The sequence below is a fragment of the Hyperoodon ampullatus genome (genome assembly GCF_949752795.1).
Source record: "Hyperoodon ampullatus genome assembly, chromosome: 2".
Taxonomy (NCBI): domain Eukaryota; kingdom Metazoa; phylum Chordata; class Mammalia; order Artiodactyla; family Ziphiidae; genus Hyperoodon; species Hyperoodon ampullatus.
In genome coordinates, this window is record NC_136915.1 from 82,446,390 (window position 1) to 82,470,445 (window position 24,056).

General features: G+C 38.3%; 2 protein-coding genes across 2 annotated transcripts in view; one reads left to right on the top strand and one right to left on the bottom strand.

Annotated features, from left to right (window-relative positions):
- GLMN (glomulin, FKBP associated protein) overlaps nt 1-9,470 on the bottom strand; it is a 44,434-nt gene extending 34,964 nt beyond the window's left edge. Inside the window, exons 1-5 of the mRNA XM_079697024.1 lie at nt 9,399-9,470; nt 8,487-8,562; nt 7,934-8,059; nt 1,671-1,790; nt 237-345 (exon numbers count right to left, since the gene is read on the bottom strand). Coding sequence (XP_079553150.1) covers nt 237-345; nt 1,671-1,790; nt 7,934-8,059; nt 8,487-8,525 — 394 coding nt within the window. The 5' untranslated portion in view covers nt 8,526-8,562; nt 9,399-9,470. The remainder of the gene's footprint in view (nt 1-236; nt 346-1,670; nt 1,791-7,933; nt 8,060-8,486; nt 8,563-9,398) is intronic.
- Nucleotides 9,471-9,573: 103 nt separating this feature from the next.
- The window catches only part of RPAP2 (RNA polymerase II associated protein 2), a gene marked incomplete at its 5' end in the record, with an annotated part of 83,014 nt that continues 68,531 nt past the window's right edge, over nt 9,574-24,056 (top strand). The window contains 6 exons of the mRNA XM_079698084.1: nt 9,574-9,646; nt 10,388-10,433; nt 17,097-17,211; nt 18,792-18,890; nt 19,100-19,165; nt 21,382-21,470. Of these exons, the coding sequence (XP_079554210.1) occupies nt 9,574-9,646; nt 10,388-10,433; nt 17,097-17,211; nt 18,792-18,890; nt 19,100-19,165; nt 21,382-21,470 (488 nt within the window). The remainder of the gene's footprint in view (nt 9,647-10,387; nt 10,434-17,096; nt 17,212-18,791; nt 18,891-19,099; nt 19,166-21,381; nt 21,471-24,056) is intronic.

Below are 24,056 nucleotides of genomic sequence, written 5' to 3' on the forward strand. Positions count from 1 at the left end.
CAAGAGAAGCCACTGCAATAAGAAGCCCGTGCACCGCAACGAACAGTCCCTGCTCGCTGCAACTAGAGAAAGCCCACGCACAGCAACGAAGACCCAACACAGCCAAAAATAAAAAAATAAATTTATATAAAAAAAAATTAGGCATAAACTTTGCTATAGTGTTGACATCTTGGAGTAATATCAAGGCACTTACACAAATAAAACAAGAAACACTTAGATGTCAATATACTCATTACCTGTTTGTAATGGCCGAAGTAAAAGAAGAATAATTTGGGATATCTGTTTTCCAGAGGGCTCTTCAATCAGCTCAAGCAAACCCAACAATAATTCCTTTGGATTACATAACTATAAAAATATTCACAATTGAACCTGTTTAATGCAAGTTGTATTTAAAGCCACATGATTATTATTTTTAAAAGGCATACACTGAGATAGTATAAGTATTTTTGTTTAACAGTAAAACACCTCATAAAAAAGTTTTTTAAAAATACACTAGCAGGGAGAATGGATACATGTGTATGTATGGCTGAGTTCTTTTGCTGTGCACTCAAAACTATCACAACATTGTTAATCGGCTATACTCCAATATAAAATAAAAAATTTAAAAAAAATTAAATTAAAAAAATACACTAGCAAAACACAGAGTCTAAGATTCTGTGAAAGCAAGAAGTCAAGGGTCTCCCAATGGACAACTACATTTAAGAGACTTAAATTACTGACTAATGGAAAAGTTAGAGAAATAGGGGAAAGGAGAGCCTGAACACCAGAGCTGAGGTTTCCTTTGAGCTTCGGCTGTCTACTCTGAAGGCTGCCTTTGTCTCCCAGGGCTTCCAGCAGGTGGGATCTTTCTGTCTCATACTGCCAAGGTACTTAGATGAGTGCAGAGTCTCTTTTGTTTTTCCTGAACAGACAAAACTTTGTGTTGCTTTCTGACTGGTCATATCTTATCGCCTCACTTGCCTTGTTTTTCTAAAAGCTCTCATAGTTAATAACTAATATCTAGGGAGTTCCCTCTTTTCAAGTACATATTTGTGTCCATTTACAGTGATCTCTAAGTGGCTTCTTATAATGTCCTTTTTCTTAGAATTTCTCTCTTGTAACCATCATTTTTAGCTTATAACTCTATTAACCTTTTACTCAGAGTCTAAGGCTGTCAGTCACCACTAACCTATTTCCTACTCTTATTTCCTCTGTTATCACTAAGGCTGTCAGTCACCACTAACCTATTTCCTACTCTTATTTCCTCTGTTATCACTGGCATTCTAGGTTTTTCATATTCTTTTAGGGAACATACCATAGAAGAAAGAACACTCAGATTTGATTTTAGTTCCAGCGTTGCCAAAACATCAGTGTGGCCTGAAACTACCTCTTTAAAGCATGAATTTCACATCTGAACAATAAGCTACTTTTTAAAAAATAGAGCTTTTTAGGTCTCTCTCTGAAGATTCTGAATCAGTGGGTCTAAGATGAGGTCAGATAATTCTCACATCCAGAAAATTTGGGAAAAATGAAATGGACTGACCCATCCAATAAATAAGGATGGGCCTTTTCTCCAAAGAGTTCCCGCCTATACTTTCATGAACTAAAAGCTTTCTCACCAAAAACATTAAAGGGAATTATAAAATATTGCTGTGTATTGTGACAAAGAGAATCTAGTTGTGTTAACTTACCTTTACCAATAAATCAAGCATCAGAAGATAATACTTTCTTTTATCATGTTCCTTATCATTCCATAAAAGGCATCGAACAACAGGACCAACAAGATTCCAGCCCATATTCTTAATGATGACCTGTAAAAACATTTTCAGAGTACAATAAAGCAAATACTGCCATCTACAGGACTCTCACAGTGAGCTTTCTTAACCTGGAGGAGCTGACAGTTTCCTCTAAAACAGGAAAGGTGAGGCAAGTGAATCCATGGACATCTCACCATTGACTTCCTAGGGTTGGCTGTTAACAGGTAACAGCATTCTAAAATAGTTTTTAATACTTTCACTGAGGAAAGGCAAATGGGTCTTTACTTTTAACCAGGTAATTTGGTCTTTCCCAGGATTTAAATAGCTCCTCTAGGGCTTCCCTGGTGGCGCAGTGGTTGAGAATCCGCCTGCCAATGCAGGGGACACGGGTTCGAGTCCTGGTCCGGGAAGATCCCATATGCCGCGGAGCAACTAAGCCCGTGTGCCACAACTACTGAGCCTGCGCTCTAGCGCCCACAAGCCACAACTACTGAGCCCACACGCCACAAATATTGAAGCCCATGCACCTAGAGCCCATGCTCCCCAACAAGAGAAGCCACCACAATGAGAAGCCTGCTCACCACAACAAAGAGTAGCCCCCACTCGTCGCAACTAGAGAAAGCCCGCGTGCAGCAATGAAGACTCAACGCAGTGAAAAATAAATTAAAAAAAAAAAAAGGTGTATTATAGGCTGCCAGTTGTTTGGAGCAAAGGGAAAGGCTTCACCCCAACTTCTCAACATCTGGCCTTTGGGTGACTTTAAAAGATAAAAGGATGGGGCTTCCCTGGTGGCGCGGTGGTTGAGAGTCCGCCTGTCGATGCAGGGGACACTGGTTCATGCCCCAGTCTGGGAAGATCCCACATACCGCGGAGCAGCTGGGCCCGTGAGCCATGGCCGCTGAGCCTGCGCGTCCGGAGCGTGTGCTCCGCAACGGGAGGGGCCACAACAGTGAGAGGCCCGCGTACCGCAAAAAAAAAAAAAAAAGATAAAAGGAGATACCAGAACATTTTTATGACTGAGTAACAATTTCTAGAAATCTTCCATTAAGTAGAAAAACTTCTTCAGTCATTTGCTTCTCGTGATTAGAACTTGATGACATGTTTTACTGTAAGTGTTCAGCTTATTGAAATCCAATGCAAAACAGAAAATGTTGCAATGCAAAATGAAATGTTGGTGTCATTCTCTTTTTAAGGCAAGAAAGTCAGTTTTCTAGCCAAACTCTATTTTCCCTTCAAGTGTATTCGTTTTCCACTTTCCCCTGGCCTATTTTTTAAAGTTCTCTTTCTTAATTTAGGCTTTTTCAAAATCAACTTTAATAAACAGAAATTCCCTACTACCCATTCTAAACTTAGAAATCTAAGTTATAGCTCATAAAGAACTTTTCAAAGGAAAAAATACAAGCCACTCCAGAGCAAAACCACTGATTTTCAAAACCATAACAATATACTAGATTTCTCTGGCCTGCATTCTACTTCAACTCATTAGTATTTATCAAGCATATATGTCAGGTCCCTAGAATATTCTAGATGCAGGAAATAAAGCAAGAAACACAACAGATAAGAAATCTATCCTCAGGACTTCCCTGGTGGCACAGTGGTTAAGACTCCACGCTCCCAATGCAGGGGGCCCGGGTTTGATCCATGGTCGGGGAAGTAGATCCCACATGCATGCCTCAACTAATAGAGTTCACATGTCACAACTAAGGAGCCAGTGTGCCGCAACTAAGGAGCATGCCTGCTGCAACTAAGACCCAAGGCAACCAAATAAATAAAATAAATAAATTATAAAAAGAAAAAAAAAAAAAGAAGTACTGCTTTAAAAAAAAAAAAGAAATCGATCCTCATAGAGTTTACATTCTAGGTTCGTTTGAAAGAAAATACATCTAGGAAGAAGACAGATAGGTACAATACCCCCTCTGTGACCCCAGTCTTATAAGGTAATAAAGGTAGGGTATAAAGTATAGCAGGAGGGACTTCCCTGGTGGCGCAGTGGTTAAGAATCCGCCTGCCAATGGAGGGGATATAGGTTCGAGCCCTGGTCCGGGAAGATCCCACATGCCGAGGAGCAACTAAGCCTGTGTGCCACAACTACCGAGCCTGGACTCTAGAGCCCGTGAGCCACACATACTGAGCCTGCATGCCACAACTACTGAAGCCCGCGCACCTAGTGCCCGTGCTCTGCATCAACAGAAGCCACCACAATGAGAATTTCGCGCACTGCAATGAAGAGCAGCCCCCGCTTGCTGCAACTAGAGAAAGCCCGCGTGCAGCAACGAAGACCCAACGCAGCCAAAAATAAATTAATTAATTAATTTTTTAAAAAAATGCTAAAGTATAGCAGGAGAATAGTCACTTCTACCTGGGGAAGGCAAGAAAGGCTTCCCAGAATAGGTGATAGCTATGCTAAGGCTTGTTAAAGAAACAAGTTTATCAGGCATAGATAGGTGGGAAATACATTCAAGGCTCTTAAACAGCATTGTGCTAGGACTTAACATGGCCTAGAGAACTAGCAACGGAAAAATGTCAGGGTATGTGGATACATAGTTCAGAAAAGAGGATATGCTATCTGTTTACATCTTTATTTACCAACTGTAAGTTTTAGTGTTTGTCTTATCAACCTGCATGAGGTCCCTATATGTTAATATTCACTTCACTGTATTTATGACAAATTGTCATTTGGTTTTTTGGTTGTCCTAATTTTTTTTTTTTTTTTGTGGTATGCGGACCTCTCACTGTTGTGGCCTCTCCCGTTGCGGAGCACAGGCTCCGGACGCGCAGGCTCAGTGGCCACGGCCCAGCCGCTCCGCGGCATGTGGGATCCTCCCGGACCGGGGCACGAACCCGCATCCCCTGCGTCGGCAGGCAGACTCTCAACCGCTGCACCACCAGGGAAGCCCGCCCTGATTTTTTATACAGCAAAATACAGTGATTTTTTTTCTTTGGTCCCTTTTCTAGTGCTTTTAGGTCTAAAACGGTTTTCCCCTTGAGATACATAAACACTCATTTAAATTAGAAAAAAAAGGGGCTTCCCTGGTGGCACAGTGGTTGAGAGTCCGCCTGCCGATGCAGGGGACACGGGTTCGTACGCCGGTCTGGGAGGATCCCACATGCCGCGAAGCGACTGGGCCTGTGAGCCATGGCCGCTGAGCCTGCACGTCCGGAGCCCGTGCTCCGCAACGGGAGAGGCCACAACAGTGAGAGGCCCACGTACCACAAAAATAAATAAATAAAATAAAATAGGAAAAAAATATATAAATACACAAATACTTATATATATATACACATATATATACTTATATATATATATACTTATACACACACACACACACACACACACATATATATATCACCTTTCTTTTTATTCAGTAAGATTTACATTGGAAATATGGCATAAAATGAAGGCTTAAATTGATTTTTTTTAAACAAATAGCAAAACAATCATGTTTTTTATCTAATGGGATAGACAGTTCCGTTGATCTCTCTGAATATTCTTTTTGCACTAGTTTTTTCTTCTGCCTGGCACACTCTTACCCAGACAGTCCCATAGCTTACTGTGGGACCGCCTCTGCTTCCTTCAAATTTCTGTGCAACGTCACCGAACACAACCCATCCCCCTAACCATGCTGCATTATTCTCTATAGAATTTATCACTTTCTAACCTACTAAATGATTTATCTGTCTTTGCTAGAATTTAAGATCCATATGGGCACTGATTTTTGTTCATTACTGTATCTATTCCCAGCATCTAGAGTAGGGCCTGTTACAAAACAGATGTTCCAGGGCCTCCCTGGTGGCGCAGTGGTTGAGAGTCCGCCTGCCGATGCAGGGGACGTGGGTTCGTGCCCCGGTCCGGGAAGATCCCACATGCCGCGGAGTGGCTGGGCCCATGAGCCATGGCCGCTGAGCCTGCGCGTCCGCAGCCTGTGCTCCACAACGGGAGAGGCCACAACACTGGGAGGCCCGCGTACCGCAAAAAAAAACAAAAAAAAAACCCCAGATGTTTCACAAATACAGGTTGAATGATGTCTATTACTTCTAAGCATGACAAATTATCCTGTCTCCAAAGATTTGATATTATGTCTTGTTTTCTTCTATCTTTTGTGTGGCCTGACTTTTAATATTTAGGTCTTTACTAATTGGGAATTTATGTTATATGTTATTATAACACATATAATTTTTCCAAATTACTGAATATCAACAGTGCTGACGTTGAAAACCCCTGCACTGTAGTGTCTTAGGACAAACTACCATTCCTGTGACTTTAAAAAAAACTTTTTTACACAAAGCAGATTAATAGTAAATCTTGATCAATATTGATTGTGTCACCTGCAAGTAAACTAAGGTGCAGTTTTAAACTCTGTCTTATCAATATCTGAACCTTTGAATTTAGAAGACCACATTACAAAGGTGATCCTCAAGCTATGACGGCTAACCCTCACTATGCTTAAGTCTATCACAATCACCTAATCTCTAAGAGTGACACACAAATCTACACCTTAATCTTGTATTTCTCTACTGAGCTCTGAACATTACTTTTCGATTGCCTGCTGCATCTTAAACGCAACGTTGCCAAACAATGCCAACTTATTTGTCCTCTACCAGGGAACTTCCTCTCCTCAAGTTGCCTGTTTCTGTTCAGGATGTATTGTCTTCTCAGAGGCTAGAAACCCCATCATCTTTGTCACCTCACTCTCTCTCACCCTCACAATCAGTCCTCTCTCTTCTACTCTAAAACGTCCTTGCAAGTGCTACACTGTGCTAACCAGAGGCAGAGCAGAATCGTTAAGAGCTCTGGAAACAGGCTGCACAGGTCTGAATGCCCGATGCCACATAAAAGCTGATACTTTTGTGCAAATCACTTATCATTCAGTGACTCTTTCCTTATCTAGAAAATCCTATCTCATGGGATTCAGGAGAGACTAAGTGAGTTAAAAGATGTAAAGCACCTAAGACAGCACCTGGCACACAGTAGATCTCAATAAATATTATTAGCTTTTATTAATTTTATTATTAGCTAAAAGTAAGGTACTCTCAAAGATAATCCTCTGAGAATGCAATTGGGAAAAACCAAGGAGTTAAAGAAAGCATTAAATTTATTTTATTTGGGGCTACAAAGGTATTATAAACACATATCAAAAACAAATGTACTAAATAAAATGTGCTAATTTTTATTTTAAAAAATTATAAATAAAAAGGGATAAGACCTTTGAACTAGTAAGAGATTCTATAACAATGTATGATTTAAAAGTTTTAGTAATCTCCTAAATACAATCAAGGTGCCCTGGATATAATCCTAGGCCAGCATGACTAGACTGTGATATCAACAAAGAAAGAAAAAAAAATTTTTTTTGGCCATGCTGCATACCATGCCGGATCTGAGTTCCCTGAGCAGGGATCAAACCTGCGCCCCCTGCAGTGGAAGCGCAGAGTCTTAACCACGGGACCGCCAGGGAAGTCCCCACAAAGAAAACTTCTGTATAAATAAATAGGACTATAAATGAAGAATGATTATGTTCCTGGAAAGAAGATGATCTTCCCTTATATAAGAGGGGTGGGGATGGGGGAGGGGTTCAAAGACACAAAATTAGGCAGTGTTGTCAACACTGTGTCCCAGCTGTTCCTGATCCCAAAAACATCCTTTCTCATTGTGCAGAATTATTTCTCAGACAATTGTAGCTGGATGATATTGGCCAGTAAGGTCATCCAGCTCTCCCAAAATATGATCTTACTTAATATTTGGTTTCCCATATACACCTGGCTGAAGGAAAAGAATGTGCTGATGACCAAAAATGAATATGTAGCCTGCCTGATACTTATATTTCTCAATGTAAATTGCTAATTCAAATACCACTTTGATCTCTAAACCAGAAGTAATCCCCACTCCTCTAAAGCATTTTACTTATATTTCAACTATAACACTTATTCTGGAGAAGCTAAATGAGTTAACAGATGTAAAGTATCTGTTTATTCTGCCTCCTTATTCCTAGTTCTTTACATGTTTATCTCTTCCACCAGACTGTAAGCACCTGAAAGTATATAATTAGTCCTAATTCCTTTTTATTTTCCACAGTTTTCTACTGTGGAAATTAAGTTGATTCTTAAATGTTTGCTGAAAAAAAAAAAGGATGAATAATAGCACCATGTAGCTATTCTCTTCCTAGTAAAGACTGAAAAGTACATACAAAGATTATACTTACCTTATTCTTTTCATTTTGAATAATTTCTAACAGCTGATCTATGTGCCCTTCATCTATGCATCTTTGGCCTGCTAACTGAAACAGGCCAAAATCTTCCTCTTTAAAGTCTTGCTCTTCTAGGATTTGCTGGCAAAAACAAAATAAACAAAAAAAAACAGTAATTTTAGGCAAATGGAAATTCAATAACTACTTGACTTATTTTATCTCTCTCTAAAAAAAGAAATGTTTAAATTCTAGATAAGGTGCACATAAGCATATATATGAAAATTAGGATTAGCCTAAAAATACTTTAATAAATCATCTTGAAATCCACTGTACCAAAGAAATCTATGAGAAGGATCAGTACTAAAATTATAAAGATTATTTCTCCAAGTGACATACTCCAATCTGTCTTCTTGCCTTCATGCTATTCATTCATAGGTCAAAAAAAAGCAAGGATTAAAGAAGATTAACAATTTGAGTGACCGCAGATGTAATTAAAAGTAAAATGTGCTCTGCCCATATTTTGAAAGATTATTTAACTTCATAAAAAGAAAAAGAAAAAATTACTTACACATCTCTTTATTATGGAATGAAGTTCCTCCACAGCCATTCCTTCTTATTTTTCCTAGTTTTGATGCTGAAATGTACTAACATAAGACAAACTGTTAACTATCAGTAATACTATATTGAAATATTAATAAGTTGTTTCATTCTGATTATTAATAGATACAATAAAGAAAATGGAAAGTTTTAAAGCTGAAATGGTTTTACTGAAAGTTAGTATGTTAGCCTAAGAAAATTTAAAAAAAGAAAAGCCTCCTGTTTCATCTTTTAAGTTTCCTTGGAGCATAATTTTGAAAGATAAACTCAAGGAAAAAAAAATCCTCTAGTGCACTCCCAAGAAGCAGCGCAAATATGGACTACAAGGGCTTAAAAAGGCAGTCTTTTTTTCTCCAAAAGGTGGGCCTGAAATCAGTTCTAATCATCAGGGAATTTTTTATTTTTTAACGTCCCAATTGACAGAAAATGGAGTGCAACACAGCTCACCCGGAGGGGGTTAAAGTTGAGATGTCCTCCACCGCAAGTGTGACCGGGGCATTTGTACGAGATGTAGTCCCCCCAATATAATCAATCGAGCTAGTGAAATCACTGTATCGCACGGAGACAAGGCAACAGGCCGCCCTCAGGACAACACCGTTGCGTTCCCACAGGCCATCATTTACCCCGGAGGGAAGGCCCGTTCCACGCCCCGCAGGAGGGGCGGGGGTCGGCAGTATCCTCACAGCAGCGCGCTCCAGGGCGGATAAAACCCCAGCGCGCGTGCAGGAGGCATCCAAGGGAAGCCATTTCTCCCGGTTCCTGCCTGCGTCGGCCTTCGGGCCCCAGACCTCGCGGGGGCGGTCTGCCCGCGGCGCCGGGTTCTCTGAGACTCACCGTCCACCGCGAGTCCCGGCCGCCCGGGACCCCCGGTACACCCACTTACCCGCCTGACCTCTCGCCCCGCTCCTTCTCCTCCTGCTCCTCCTCCTCCTCCGGCAGAGCAGGCCGTTTACCCGGCCCCGCCCCGCCCCAGCCGGCCCCGCCCCGCGCAACGCGACGGGAGGCGGAGTCTTGGGGGAAGGGCCCCAGGGCCGGTTCCGTCGCCGACGATGCTCCCCATGGCCGACTGGGTCGGCAAGTGCTCTGCCGGCCGCAAGGCCCGGGCTCCTCGCGCCTCCCGAAACGTCGCAGGTAGGAAGAAGGGACTGTTCCTACGTTTGGAACTGAGAACTGGTCCCCGACAGAATTCCAGACTGAGGCGTGCGGGGCGCTCCCGAAAGGTTGCCCCAGGGGAGGAGGTCTTCGGGGCAGAGAAGGCCGAGAGATTCCCACCGCCGAACTCTGGCCTTCTGGGAAAGACCTTCGGCCAGACCCCCATCTCTTTACACTAGTGTTCCGAGATTTCCCCCAGAATGGGCTGTGCTCCACGGTCTGAGGGAATGAGCAGTAGAGGTCCTGGGAGCCTGCAGCTGGGGTCGCCAGAGTGGGCAAGTGACCAGGGCAGCGTCGGTAGGCCGAGTGCAGCTGACCTCGACTCAGGCACTGGTTCTTCTTCCAGATATGCTGCTGCTTTGGTGCCCTGGTTTTCTGAGGTGTCAGACCCCTTTACCCTGGAGCAAACATTTAGGGGGACGGAGAGTGGTTGCCCCTAGAAGTACCCAGATCTCGGACTTTCAGGAGTGCTTAGTTATGCAACTGTGATACAAGAAAAAATTCAATCCTGAGAGAGATACATTTTAGCCAAGAAAAATAATTAGTTTGCAAAACCAAGTTGGATTCCCTTACCATTTCATTTGATTTTCACACAGGATTGGAAGTGAGATGTGTGGAAAAGAAGAAAAGATGGTCTACAGTTCATTTGGGCAAGAATCTGTCCTGTAACCTGGTGTGTTTGTGTAGACTTGACCTGTTTTTTGTTTCTTTTAATTGTAGGTACTAAGCAGACAAGTGCCTTGAAACAAGAAGACGCTTCTAAAAGGTATGAGAACTACTCACACAGCTGCTTTCACTTATCTGTTAATCACATACTAATTGAACCATTTTTAAAAACAATAATGGGTGCTACCTCAGAGAAAATTATTTTGAAAGAAGGGGAAGATCTGGGAAGTATGATAAATTCTCACGTAGATTGTTATTTTCCCTACTCCACGCCTTAAGAAAGTCCAATGGACACTTTTAGATTGCTGGTGAAGGTATGAGTATCTGTAGAAAGATGTCAATGGGAATAAACATTCCTGAATTAACCAGGTACTTTTTTTTTCATCTCTTCACATAGTCTCCTTTTTTTGCATTATATGCCAGAGACTCCAAGAAACCTTTTTTTTTGTTGTTGTTGTTTGTTTACATCACGTCCATATTTTCAGCAAAAAGTTGTCCTGTACTGTTTATAGGCATCTCCTAAAAAGGATTTATCGCCTGTCAAAAAGGTTTTTAAAATAGATGTAGTCTATGAGGATGATTAAAGTATACATATCTATAAGGTATCATTTTATCAAGTATTGGCTTTGGCCTTAATTTACTCATTCTTTCAAAAATTATTTACTGAATGTAAGACATGCCAGGTTTGTGTTAGGCCCTGAGGATATGATTTTTAAAATTTTTTAAATTGAACTATAGTTGATTTATAATATTAGTTTCAGATGTACAACATAGAGAGTAAATATTTTTGTAGATTACACTCCATGTAAAGTTATTACAAAATAATAGCTAAATTTCCCTGTACTGTACAATACCTTCTTGTTGCTTATTTATTTTATACATAGTTTGTATATCTCAATTCCCGTACCCCAGTCTTGCCCCTCCCGCTGCTGTCTCCCCACTGGTAACCACTAGTTTGTCCTCTATATAAGTGATCTTATATAATATTTGTCTTTCTCTGTATGACTTACTTCACTAAGCATGATACCCTCTGGGTACATCCACATTGTTGCAAATTGCAGAATTTCATTCTTTTTTATGGCTGAGTTGTATTCCATGGTGTGTATAAACCACATCTTCTTTATCCATTCATCTGTTGATAGATACTTAGGTTGCTTCTGTATCTTGGCTATTGTAAATAATGCTGCTATGAACATTGGGGGGCATGTATCTTTTCAAACTAGTGCTGTAATTTTCTTCAGATATATACCCAGGAGTGGAGTTGCTGGATCATATGATAGTTCTAGTTTCAGTTTTTAGGGAACCTCTGTACTGTTTTCCATAGTGGCTGTACCAATTTACATTCCCACCAACAGTATAAGAGGGATCCCTTTTCTCCACATCCTCGCCAACAATTTGTTATTTGTAGACTTTTTGATGATAGCCATTCTGATAGGTGTGAGGTGATAGCTCATTGTGGTTTTGATTTGCATTTCTCTGATGATTAGAAGTGTTGAGCAGTTTTTCATGTTCCTGTTGGCCATGTATATATCCTTGGGAAAATGTCTATTCAGGTCTTCTGACCATTTTTTAATTGGGTTGTTTTTTTGTTTTTATATTGAGTTGTATCAGATGTTTATATATTTTGGGTATTAACCCCTTATTGGTCATATCATTTGCAAATATTTTCTCCCATTCAGTAGGTTGTCTTTTTGTTTTGTGGATGGCTTCCTTTGCTGTTTAAGCTTTTAAGTTTAATTAGGTCCCATTTGTTTATTTTTGCTTTTGCTTCCTTAGCCTTAGGAGACAGATACAAAAAAATATTGCTGAGTTTTATGTCAAAGAGTATTCTGACTCTTTTCTCTTCTGAAAGTTGTATGGTTTTAGAGGCCCTGAGGATATGATTTTGAACAGAATACACACAGTTCCTGTCTAGTGGAACAGAGAAATACCAATTAAATTATCACAAATAAATACATAATTACAAATTACAATAAGTGCTATAAAGGAAAAACTGATGAAGGAACTGAAAACAGGGTCCAGTAAAGCTGGAGGTTGGCAGGAAGGGTGGTAGGTTTTCAGGGAAAGGCTTCTCCAAGAAAGTAATAATTAAACTAAAACCTGAAGGCTAAGTAGGCATTTACCAAACCAAGAGTAGTGAGGCGAGACCTCCAGCCAGAAGTGGCAATATGTGTGACAAGAAAAAGCTTAGTCATTTAAAAAAAAGGAGAGATGCTGAGGGTGGTATGCAGCATTCTGAGCAAAGGAAGAAAGCAGCATAGGAAAAGGTTAGAGGTGGGTTCCATTCAAACAGTACCTGGTAGGCCATGGTGAGAAATTCAGATTTTCTAAGTGCAAATGGGAAAACTTTAATAAAGTAGTAGAATTTAAGTTTTAAAAGTTGTAAGATATTAGGGATAGTGATCATTTGGGAGTGGAGAAATCAGATAAATTTGAGATCTGTTTTGAAGAGTATTCTCCTGTGGAGCAGCATGATTATAGTGACTTGGCTTTAGGAAATATTATTGGGTGGGCCAAAAAGTGCCTTCAGTTTTTTAAGTAAAAATAAAAGACACATTTTTCATTTTCACCAAGAACTTTATTGAACATCGTATTCACCCTTTTGTTCCACTACCTTCTGCCATTTTTTAGGCAACTTCATAATTCCATCTTACCAAAACTTTTTATCTTTTTGAGCAAAGAACTGTTCCAGGTATCTTTTACGTCTTCCAGGGAATTGAAATTTTTTCCATTAAGAGAATTTTGTAAAGACCGAAATAAATGGAAATCCAAAGGTGCAATGTCTGGTGAATTGGGTGGATGTATCAGAACTTCCCAGCCAAGCTGTAACAGTTTTTGCCTGGTCATCAAAGAAACATGCTGTCTTGTGTTATCCTGATGAAAGATGATGAGTTTTCTGTTGGCTAATTCCGGACGCTTTTCGTCAAATGCTGCTTTCAGTTGGTCTAATTGGGAGCAGTACTTGTTGGAATTAATTGGTTTTCTGGAAGGAGCTCATAATAGATGACTCCCTTCCAATCCCCCCATACACACAACATCACCTTCTTTGGCTGAACACCGGCCTTTGATATGGTTGGTGGTGGTTTCATTTCACTTGTCCCATGATCTCTTCCATTCCACACTGTTGTACAGTATCCACTTTTCATTGCCCATCACAGTTTGTTTTAAACACAGAATGTTTTCATTACGTTTCAGTTGAGAATCTCATGCGGAAATACAGTCAAGAAGGTTTTTTTATTGTTGTTTTGAAGGGTTTTTTTTTTTTTTTTTTGGCTGTGTTGGGTCTTCATTGCTGCACGTGGCCTTTCTCTTATTGTGGTGAGCAAAGGCTACTCTTCGCTGCGGTGCATGGGCTGCTCATTACAGTGGCTTCTCTTGTTGTGGAGCATGGCCTCTCGGCGCACAGGCTTCAATAGTTGTGGCTTGCGGGCTGTAGAGCACAGGCTCAGTAGTTGTGGTGCACAGGCTTAGTTGCTGCACAGCATGTGGGATCTTCCCGGACCAAGGGCTCGAACGTGTGTCCCCTGCATTGGCAGGTGGATTCTTAACCACTGCGCCACCAGGGAAGTTCTGGTCAAGAAGGTTTTTTTCACTTAACGTATGTGGAACCCAAACATCAAAGCAATTCACGTAACCAAGCTGGTGCAAATGATTTTCAAGGCTTGATTTGGATATTTTGAGTGTATCTTCTATCTCCCTTGTGGTATAATGTTGATTGTTCTCAATTATTGTTTCGATTTGATTGCTGTCAGCTTCAACTGGTCCACCCACCTGTGGAGCATCATCCAGTGAGAAATCTCTAGCACGAAACTTCTTAAACCATTTTTGACATGTTTGATCAGTCCCAGCACCTTCTCTGTACACTGCACAAATCTTTTTCTTTGCATTTCAGTTGTGTTTTTACCTCTCTTGAAATAATAAAGCATAATATGCCAAAAATGTTGCTTTTTTCTTCCATCTTCAATGTTAGAATGGCTACACAAAAATTCACCAATTTTGATAAGTTTTTTTTTTAATGTACGCTGATATGACAGCTGTCACATACAGTCTAACAAAATTCTTCTGAATGAAGTTAAAAACAACTAAGTGGTACTAGAGCCATCTTATGGAAAAAACCCAACAAACCTTTTGGCCAACCAAATACAAAAGTAAAGTTTAGTTAATAATGATAACAATGTAATTTGCAACTCTCTTCAACATGGATCTGGCCATAAGCTTGAGGAGATTATATTTTATTCTAAGCACTGTGATTTGAAGAATATAGATAAGCTGAAATGTATTTTGAGTAGATCACCCAGGATGATGAAACAATTAAAAATCCTTGGGGTAGCCAACTAGTTGTTGAAAGGAGTGATCCTTCATAAATTTATTCCAGCTGAAAAATACTTCTACATTCAATCCAGGTGAATAGTATTAAACCAGAAATTAAAGAGCTTTGCAAAAATATAAAACAATTCCTCTCTTCACAATAAATTTTTCATTTAAAAATATGTTAAGCACTTCCCTGGTGGCTCAGTGGTTAAGAACCCACCTGCCAATGCAGGGGACACGGGTTCGAGCCCTGGTCCGGGAAGATTTCACATGCCGCAGAGCAACTAAGCCCGTGCACCACAACTACTGAGCCTGCGCTCTAGAGCCTGCAAGCCACAACTACTAAGCCCATGTGCCACAACTACAGAAGCCCGTGCACCTAGAGCCCACGCCCCGCAACAAGAGAAACCACTGCAATGAGAAGCCCATGCACCGTAACGAACAGTAGCCCTCGCTCGCGGCAACTAGAGAAAGCCCGCGCACAGCAACAAAGGCCCAGTGCAGCCAAAAATAAATAATAAATAAATTTATTTAAAAAAATATGTTAACATGTAATGGGTGCATTCCTATTAAATGAATTAATAAATGAATGCTTGAAATTTTTCTCACCTTTAATCCTAGTATGGTAAATATCAACAGGTGTAATATCTATATAAGCGAAAGCTAAGAGTATAAAGGAGCACTGAAACCAAAAAGTTTGAGAACCACTGCCGTACACCACACTACCTGTCATTTGGGTTAGAGGGCAGCAGTGAGACAGGGCTATCCATGGGAAACAGCTGTAGGTATCCATCAGTTAAGAGGAGTGCGGCTGTTCCTGCAGGTTGAGGTGATTAACCGCTTAAGTTAGCAACTCCTAATGTACATTCTGTTCTGATCTTAGTATATGACATAGCTTTTAGTGGTAGGCAGCAAAATGAGAAAAATAAAATAATGTTTGTCATAAAGCTGAATATATATATTCAGTACAAAGAACTGTCTTTTAATCTCTGTCCATGTCTTTTTTACATATTTGACATAAGATTGGTCTTTATGAAATGGTGGGAGAACAGGTGTTAATTGCAAGTTTCTTCTTGTTTTAATGTCCCTATTTGTCCCCAACTGGCAATCTTGTGTCATTTCTCCAAATTGTTTTTGTAAGACATATTGCTCCAGGCCAGGAACTAGTCTAAAGTCTTGGAAGTCAGTGAAGGAAGGGAGAAAAGGTGAGTACATTCTAGATCCAGGTGTGAGAGCCTAGTCAATGTCCAAGAGGGCAGCAAAGGTTGTTCTGGTAGGCAAGTAGAAACTAGTGCAGGAAAGGAGCAAATAAGTCACCAAGATAGTTGGTATCTTTGGTCCCATGGCAGTGGTTCTCAGCCCTGTTACACGCTAAGATTATCTGGAACACTTAAGAAAACACCAGTAACCAGGCCCCGTCCTCAAAGATTGTGATTTAATTAGCCTGCAGTGGGACCTAAGCATGGTGTCTTTTAAAAAAATCTCATCAGATGATCCTAAAGTGCAGCTAGACTTGAGAACCACTGTCCTAGGGCCATTGTTTGATCAGATAGCCTCTGCTTTTATATTCATGATGTGCATTCATGGGGCCAGCAAAGGCTGACAGAGTCCCACTGGTGCCAGGATAAGGTCCAGCCCTCCTAGGAAGATTGTTGCTTTCCTAAACTATATACTCATATCAATATAGTTATTTAATAAGACTTTACAACAAAAGTAAGTAAATACTTCTTTGCAAATATGACTCTGTCCTGTCAAACTGGGCCAGCCACTACTTAACTTTTGAGAATTAGCACAAAGAAATTTTTACTTATAAGAACAGCCGAGGGCTTCCCTGGTGGCGCAGTGGTTGAGAGTCCGCCTGCCGATGCAGGGGATACGGGTTCGTGCCCCGGTCCGGGAAGATCCCACATGCCGTGGAGCGGCTGGGCCCGTGAGCCATGGCCGCTGAGCCTGCGTGTCCAGAGCCTGTGCTCCGCAACGGGAGAGGCCACAACAGTGAGAGGCCCGCGTACCGCAAAAAAAAAAAAAAAAAGAACAGCCGAAATCCTCTTTTACCTCTCCAGTCACTTCTGATTTCTAACGATTTCAGGGGGAAAACCTCCATTTTTAGGTACACACAGGAGTGATAGAGTATAAAATCTAACTGGCAAAAAGATTTCCCCTCATTTTCTTTTCTGTAGGAGACCCTAAGTTCTTCCTTGTCCTCTGAGCTCTGGAAGTCAAATAATCCTGTTGTTATGGCAGACATCGATGTGTGCAGTGTAACAAGTAGCTTGTTTCCTTTTTGAAAAGTATTGGATCAAAAGAAACAGCATTTAAAAATATACATTTAACTTAAATAGCAAAATAGTAAGTCGTTAGTGTTGTATTTTAAAATATAGAAAATTAGCTATGCTAAAACTTACAAGTAGAATAACCTTTAAATTAAAAATACATATTTTTTTAATTTTAGGAAAGCCGAACTAGAAGCAGTTGTCAGAAAGAAGATTGAGTTTGAGAGAAAAGCTCTACGTATTGTTGAACAGCTTTTAGAAGAGAATATTACAGAAGAATTCCTAAGGGAGTGTGTATGTGTTGATAAATTATTACTTTTGTTGTATAAGATCTTTAAATATGTGTAATGTGAAACTTCTTTGCATTATTGAAATCTTTGAATCTATTGTCAGCTACATGCTATAGAATTTATGCATTTAAAAATTATCAACTATTATGCATTCCTTGTTTTATAGTGACTTTAAAATGCACTAAAGAGAGATAACATGCATATTTTACCCCTTTGTGCTAGTTCTTTTAACCAGTCTGCTAATCTCACCTGATTTTCATTGCTTTGCACTGCTGATCCCCATGTCACTTTTCATATTCTGTATGTTATCCTATTTTAGTAATGGAAGATCATTATTTTTGTTAATGTAATTTCATTAATTTTGATATTTTAAAAACCTGAAATATAGACCATTTATAGTTTAACACATAACAAGAGAATTACCATCTGCATTAAAAAACTTTTTTTTTCGTTAATGGCTTATTGCATTAAAAACTTGAATGGAAATGTTTGTTATATCCTCATAATCCTTAAGAGAAAAAAGAAATGGAAAATTAAAGCTCAGAACTTTTATTGCAGAAATAATTCTTAGTGTGGCTTAGAAATTTTCCTAAACAAGAGGAATATAAATCTGACAATATTTAAATTCATACAGGTAACTGCATCAGAATCTCCATACTTGATGACTTTAAAGACAAAGACAGACCAGAAATGTTGGTTTGTCTCAAGAACTGAGATTATTTGAACATGAAAATGTCAAAGGAAAATATCTGGCGTTAGCTTATAACTATCACCTCACTGTTCTGTACAGCTTTTTCAGGAGATAGAAGATTTTGCACAAAAATTTGTTCAGGAGTCAAAATGACACCTTTAGTATACTTTGAGATTGTGCTTTAAGAAATAGGTAAAATTATATCTTATTATTTTATTTGGTTTATTTTTGAGTAATACTTTTTAAAATTATTTAATTGTTTTTGGCTGCGTTGGGTCTTTGTTGCTGCACACGGGCTTTCTCTAGTTGCAGCGAGCGGGGGGCTGCTCTTCGTTATGGTGTGCTGGCTTCTCTTGTTGCGGAGCACGGGCTCTAGGCGCACGGGCTTCAGTAGTTGTGGCTCGTGGGCTTAGTTGCTCCATGGCATGTGGGATCTTCCTGGGCCAGGGCTCGAACTGGTGTCCCCTGCATTGGCAGGCAGATTCTTAACCACTGCACCACCAGGGAAGTCCCAAGTAATACTTTTTAAAAATAAAATATACTATTAATATTTTCCTTTGGTATAGCAGTCACTGTAGCATCACTTCTTCCTCCTTTCATGAATTGTATAATCTACAAGGATGCATAGTCTACCATGGCAGAAATTTTTTGGGCTTTGTGGGTTTTTTTTTTTTTTAATAATAGCTAACATTTTCTGAGTACTTAGTATGTGTCAAGAAGCACTTTTTTGAGTACTTTTCCTTTATTTTCTCTTTAATTCTAACATCAAACCTATGAGATAGGTACTGTTATGATCCCTGTGTTTTCAGATGAGATCGGTAAGGCTTAAAGAGCTGATAAATAAACTTTTCCAATAATCTGGTGGGGGAAATGCCCCTCTCATTTCTTTATAGGGGAAGTTCATCACACCTGCTCACTATAGTGATGTCGTGGATGAGCGTTCTATTATCAAACTCTGCGGCTATCCCTTATGTCGGAAGAAGCTAGGAATTGTAAGTAACTACTTTTTTTTAACATGTAGACTTTTAATTTTTATATTTAGCAAAATACTGTGTAGAAAGAACAATAAATGAAACTGAGGTCATGAACTAATGATGTGGGTTAGCCAAAGATATGATATGTAGATTACTTACTCTTGTTAACTGTAAAGTTCATGTTTATTATTTGAATTCTTTTGTAAGCTATATGTTCTTTTCTTTAGGTACCAAAACAGAAATATAAAATTTCTACTAAAACCAATAAAGTCTATGATATTACTGAAAGAAAGGTAAGTTTAAAGGCTATTTTCAATGTGGCAGTTAATTTTTAATATTATACTAAATGGAATTCTAAAAATATCTGTTTAAAATCTTGCCTTTTAGAAAATAGCCATGTTAAAAGTTTTTCATTTATAAATATTTCATTCAAGGTGTTAAAAAAAACCTCTTTGCTTACACTTTACTTAATATGTGAACTTTTAAAAATTAAAAGTGCATATTGGCACAAATTTAGGCGAGTGAATCATAGGACAGAGTAGAGAGCCAGAAACAGACTCACTACTTATGTGGACACTGGACATATGACATCAGGAGTATTTTAGATCAGTGGAGAAAGGATGGATGTTTTTAAATAAATTGTACTGGCATGATTAGTTATCCATACGGAAATAATGAAAACTGACACCTATTTCAACGTACATACAAAGATAAATTTTAGGTAGATTAAGGACCTAAAGGTAAAAGAGATACCTTTTCAAAGACAGTATGAGAGAATATCTTTATAAACTTGGGCTAGAGAGAATTTCTTAAATAAGATAGAAAATTATAGACCATAGAGGAAAAATTGATACATTTTTTTACATTAAAATAGAAAACATTTACTCATTAGAAGTTTCTTTAAAAAGAGAGTGAAGGGCTTCCCTGGTGGCGCAGTGGTTGAGAGTCCGCCTGCCGATGCAGGGGACACGGGTTCGTGTCCCGGTCCAGGAAGATCCCACATGCCGTGGAGCAGCTAGGCCCATGAGCCATGGCCGTCGAGCCTGCGCGTCCGGAGCCTGTGCTCAGCAACTGGAGAGGCAACAACAGTGAGAGAGGCCCACATACTGCAAAAAAAAAAAAAAAAAGAGAGAGAGAGAATGGAAAGATAGGCTACAAATCAGAAGGAGTTATATTTCTCACATGTAACTAACCATAGTTTCCTAACCAGAGTACGTCATCTATAAGAAAAAGACAAAGACTTAATTAAAAAAATTTTACAGAAGGAACTTGAATGGCTAATGAATATATGAAAAGATGCTCAGCCTTATCAGTAAGCAGGAAAATAGCAAATGAAAACACATTGAGTTACATTTTTACAGTCCCCAAATCAGCAAAATTATAAAAATCTGACAGCATTAGTAACTCTGTATACTGCTAGTCAAATAAAAATTGGTACAACCTTTTTGAGCAACTGTTTGGCAAAGTCAAATTTACATATTCTTTGTGACCATTCTTTCTATTCTTTGGTATAAATCCTTGTCCATATGCACAAGTATATATGTGTATAAATGTTCCTAGTAGGATAAACAAAATATGGTACATACATAGAATGGAATAATTATTTGACCTTAAAAAGGAAGGAAATTCTGACACAAGCTACAACTGAATGTACTTTGAAGACGTTATCCTAAGTGTGAGATAAGCCAGCACAAAAAGAAAAATATTATATGGTTCTACTTATATGAGGTAATTAGAGTAGTCAAATTTATAGAGACAGAAAGTAGAATGGTTTTTGTCAGAGGAGGTGGAAATGGGGAGTTATGGTTTAATGGGTGTGGAGTTTCAGTTTTGCAAGATGAAAAGAGTTCTGGAGCTGGATGATGGTGATGGTTGTAAAACAGTAAGAAGGTACTTAATGCCACTAAACTATATACTTAAAAATGCTTAAGATGGTAAATTTTGTGTATTATACCACAATTTTTTAATTTAAAAAATTGTTATTAAAAAAGGGTTCATAGTAACATTGTAATGATAACAAAAAATTACAAACTCAACTGTCCTTAAATAGTAACTAAAAGGCAGTATACTTAGGCAATGGAATATAATACACAGTGTAAATGAATAAGCTATAGCTACACAAATGAGTCTTAAAGACATAATGTGGAACAGAAGAATACATAACAGTATGATTCCATTTAGACAAAGTTTAAAAATAGGCAAAACCGAATGATATATTTTATAGGATATGTATGTAAGCAGCAACACTAAAAAAAAGCAAAAGAATGAATAGCACAAAATTTATAATAGTGGTTACCTCTGGGGAATGTGGAGAGTGATACCATCGGGGAGGGATACATAGAAGCCTTCAAAGGTACTAAATCTTACTCCTTAACCTTGGGTGGTAGATTCATGGGTTTTCGTTTTTTTCTGTGAACTACATATTTATGTTTTATATTCTCTTCTGTACATAAGTTGTATTTCACAATAAGAAAAAAATAATTTGCTAGTTTTAAAATGTTCTTTTCAGTGTTTTTGCAGCAATTTTTGTTATAAAGCATCTAAATTTTTTGAAGCACAAATTCCTAAAACTCCAGTGTGGGTTCGAGAAGAAGAAAGGTAATTTAAATCATTATGTATACATTTGTTCATAAATTCTAATAATTTCTTTCTATTTTTTGAGATATGCAAAAAGTAGGTATAGTTTTCTTTGGAATGCATTTACTGTACACATTTTAATTGTGGGGAAATGGTTATATTTCAAGCAGAGCTTTTGAGGATTTTACACTTAAAATCAGAAAATTAATACATACAAATGTTATGTGTTTGCTGTTTTAGCTTTAAGCACAAAATCTGAACTTTGCTTCCTATTTTGATGGTTATTTCTATTAATTCTATTAATATAATCCTGAGATAAAAATTATAAATTTTTTCAGAAGGTACTGACTGGATTTTGGGATCCAGCTGAACTCACTTTGTTGTTAGGAAACTATATACTAAAGTTAAAAAGTTCAGGTTACTAATTCATTTAATCTGTATTAAAAATCGGTACAATATAAATTTAAAGAAAGCCAATTTAAAGAGTCATTTTTAGCAAAAAAGTTCATAAACATTCCTGGGATTTTGCCTTTTGAGAAATGTTTAAACATTTATAACATTTTATTAGTTGGTGAATTTGAAAAAATTTATTACTGAGGGGAAAATTATAAAATATTTAAAAAGTAACAAAAATTATTGTTATGTAACTGAACTGTGTATTGTCTAGAAATTCCAAACAAAGGCTTAAATTAATGAGATAATGTCTCAAGTAATTCATGTTTGATAGAGAATATTATAACAACACAAGGCAGTGTTATTTGGGGTAAAATAGGATCTATGCTAAATAAACTTAAAGTCTTATTTGATACACAAGTAACATGACACTACTGTATGTTCAACTAGCATTAATTTTACTGATGACAGTACCTTTGTTTGCAGACACCTTTGCCTGCTGCTCCAATTCTGTGTGGTTCAGAATATGTAAAATATACTACAGTATGGCCTTTGTTAATTGAATTCAACATAATGGAGACTAAATTGCTCATCATTTCTTTACCAGCCTATCCAACTTTCTTGTTTGGAGGATAAAAGATTGTAGCATTGTCCAAAGTGACTGGGAAGCTACAAGCACCTTTCTAACTATCACTTTTTCTCTTTCCTTAATATTTCTTTCACCAGCGCTGCCCATTACCTCCTCAGTCCTAATGACGGTGACATATTCCATTTCCCAGTGTTAAGACCGGTGTTTCCTTGAGTTGTTCTTAACTTTGCTTCCAGAGATCTCTACTTCTTGAAGTTAGCTCTCTCATTTAGCCCATACTCATATCTGCTTCAAAACCATTTATCAAAGCACCTTTGCTGTCATCTCTGTTTTCTTCAGATATAGTTATTGGTACTTCCTTCAGCTAATTTAAAACAGTTCTTCCCTCTAACCTTTTCCCAAAATCTTACCATGCTCTCTTCAGAATGCCCACTTTTTCCCAAAACATGAAGCTCTGTCATTTTATATTTGTGGTTCTTGAAATTCTACCGTATCTATATGCCCTTTCTTACCTCACTTAGAAAGATGAAAATTACCTTGGTTTCCCTAAACTAATCAATTTAATTTACATTTAAAGTGTATAGCATGCTCTTACTACCCTGCACATGTGTAAAAACCAACCTGTGAGTTTAAATTTAAATCTCATTGGGATGACAAAACAAATACACATGAGTGAAACAAGTTTGTACTTATTCTAATGGGGACCTGTAATGTAAGTTAGTGAGGATAAAACACTGCATAATGAAAAACTGTAAGCAGAGGTGAGAAAATAAACTCATAGGAATAGGTTGGTATTGGAAGTAGATAGTGAGAACATTGGCTCACTTGAAATAAGGGATATGTTTGGGAAACAAATAGAAAATAATGATACGTATCAAGGAGCCAAGCTAAGTTTGGTATATCCTCAATTGCTGGGGAGATATCAAGTGTTTTTGAATAGAATTTAGTCTGGCATTGGTGTACAAGATGAATTAAAGAGAGGATCATAATGAAAGAACTGAAAGGGTCCTCAGAGAAAATTTAATCCAACCTTATTATCAAAAAGCTCAGAAAGATTAAGTGTATTTCTTAAGCTAGTGATAGATTCTGAACAAGGCTAGGATTCTTTTGTCATATTCCTCTTGATTGGAAGTAACCCGTGAGTAATCTATAAATATACAATTGTCACATTGTACATAGTGTAACTATAGCCCTTATTTATGTATAATACTTGTCTGTATATAATAACCATGTCAGTATTTTTCATATCTGGATGCGTCAGTGTTACCTTAATTTCTAAATTCTTAGGGGCAAGAATTATGTCAGTTTATCTAATCCACTAGAGGTCACTGTGTTTTCACAGAGAATGTTTGATATTTTTATGTGTGCTAATGATCAGAATTCAGGAATTCAGCATTCGTTTAAAAAGCTTGTCTAGCTATTGTACATATAAGCTCTACAGAAATGTGATATTTTAAAGAAAGTCTGCTCACATAATAGTGTGGGGTATAACATTCATAACCTATCTTCTTTTAAAGGGGAAAAATGGCTTTTTTTAGATGGCAGCATTAAGTATTTAATGCAGAGATATTTTTATTAGCTTAGAGTGAGTTGTAATAAATAATAAGCTATATCACCATCATAAT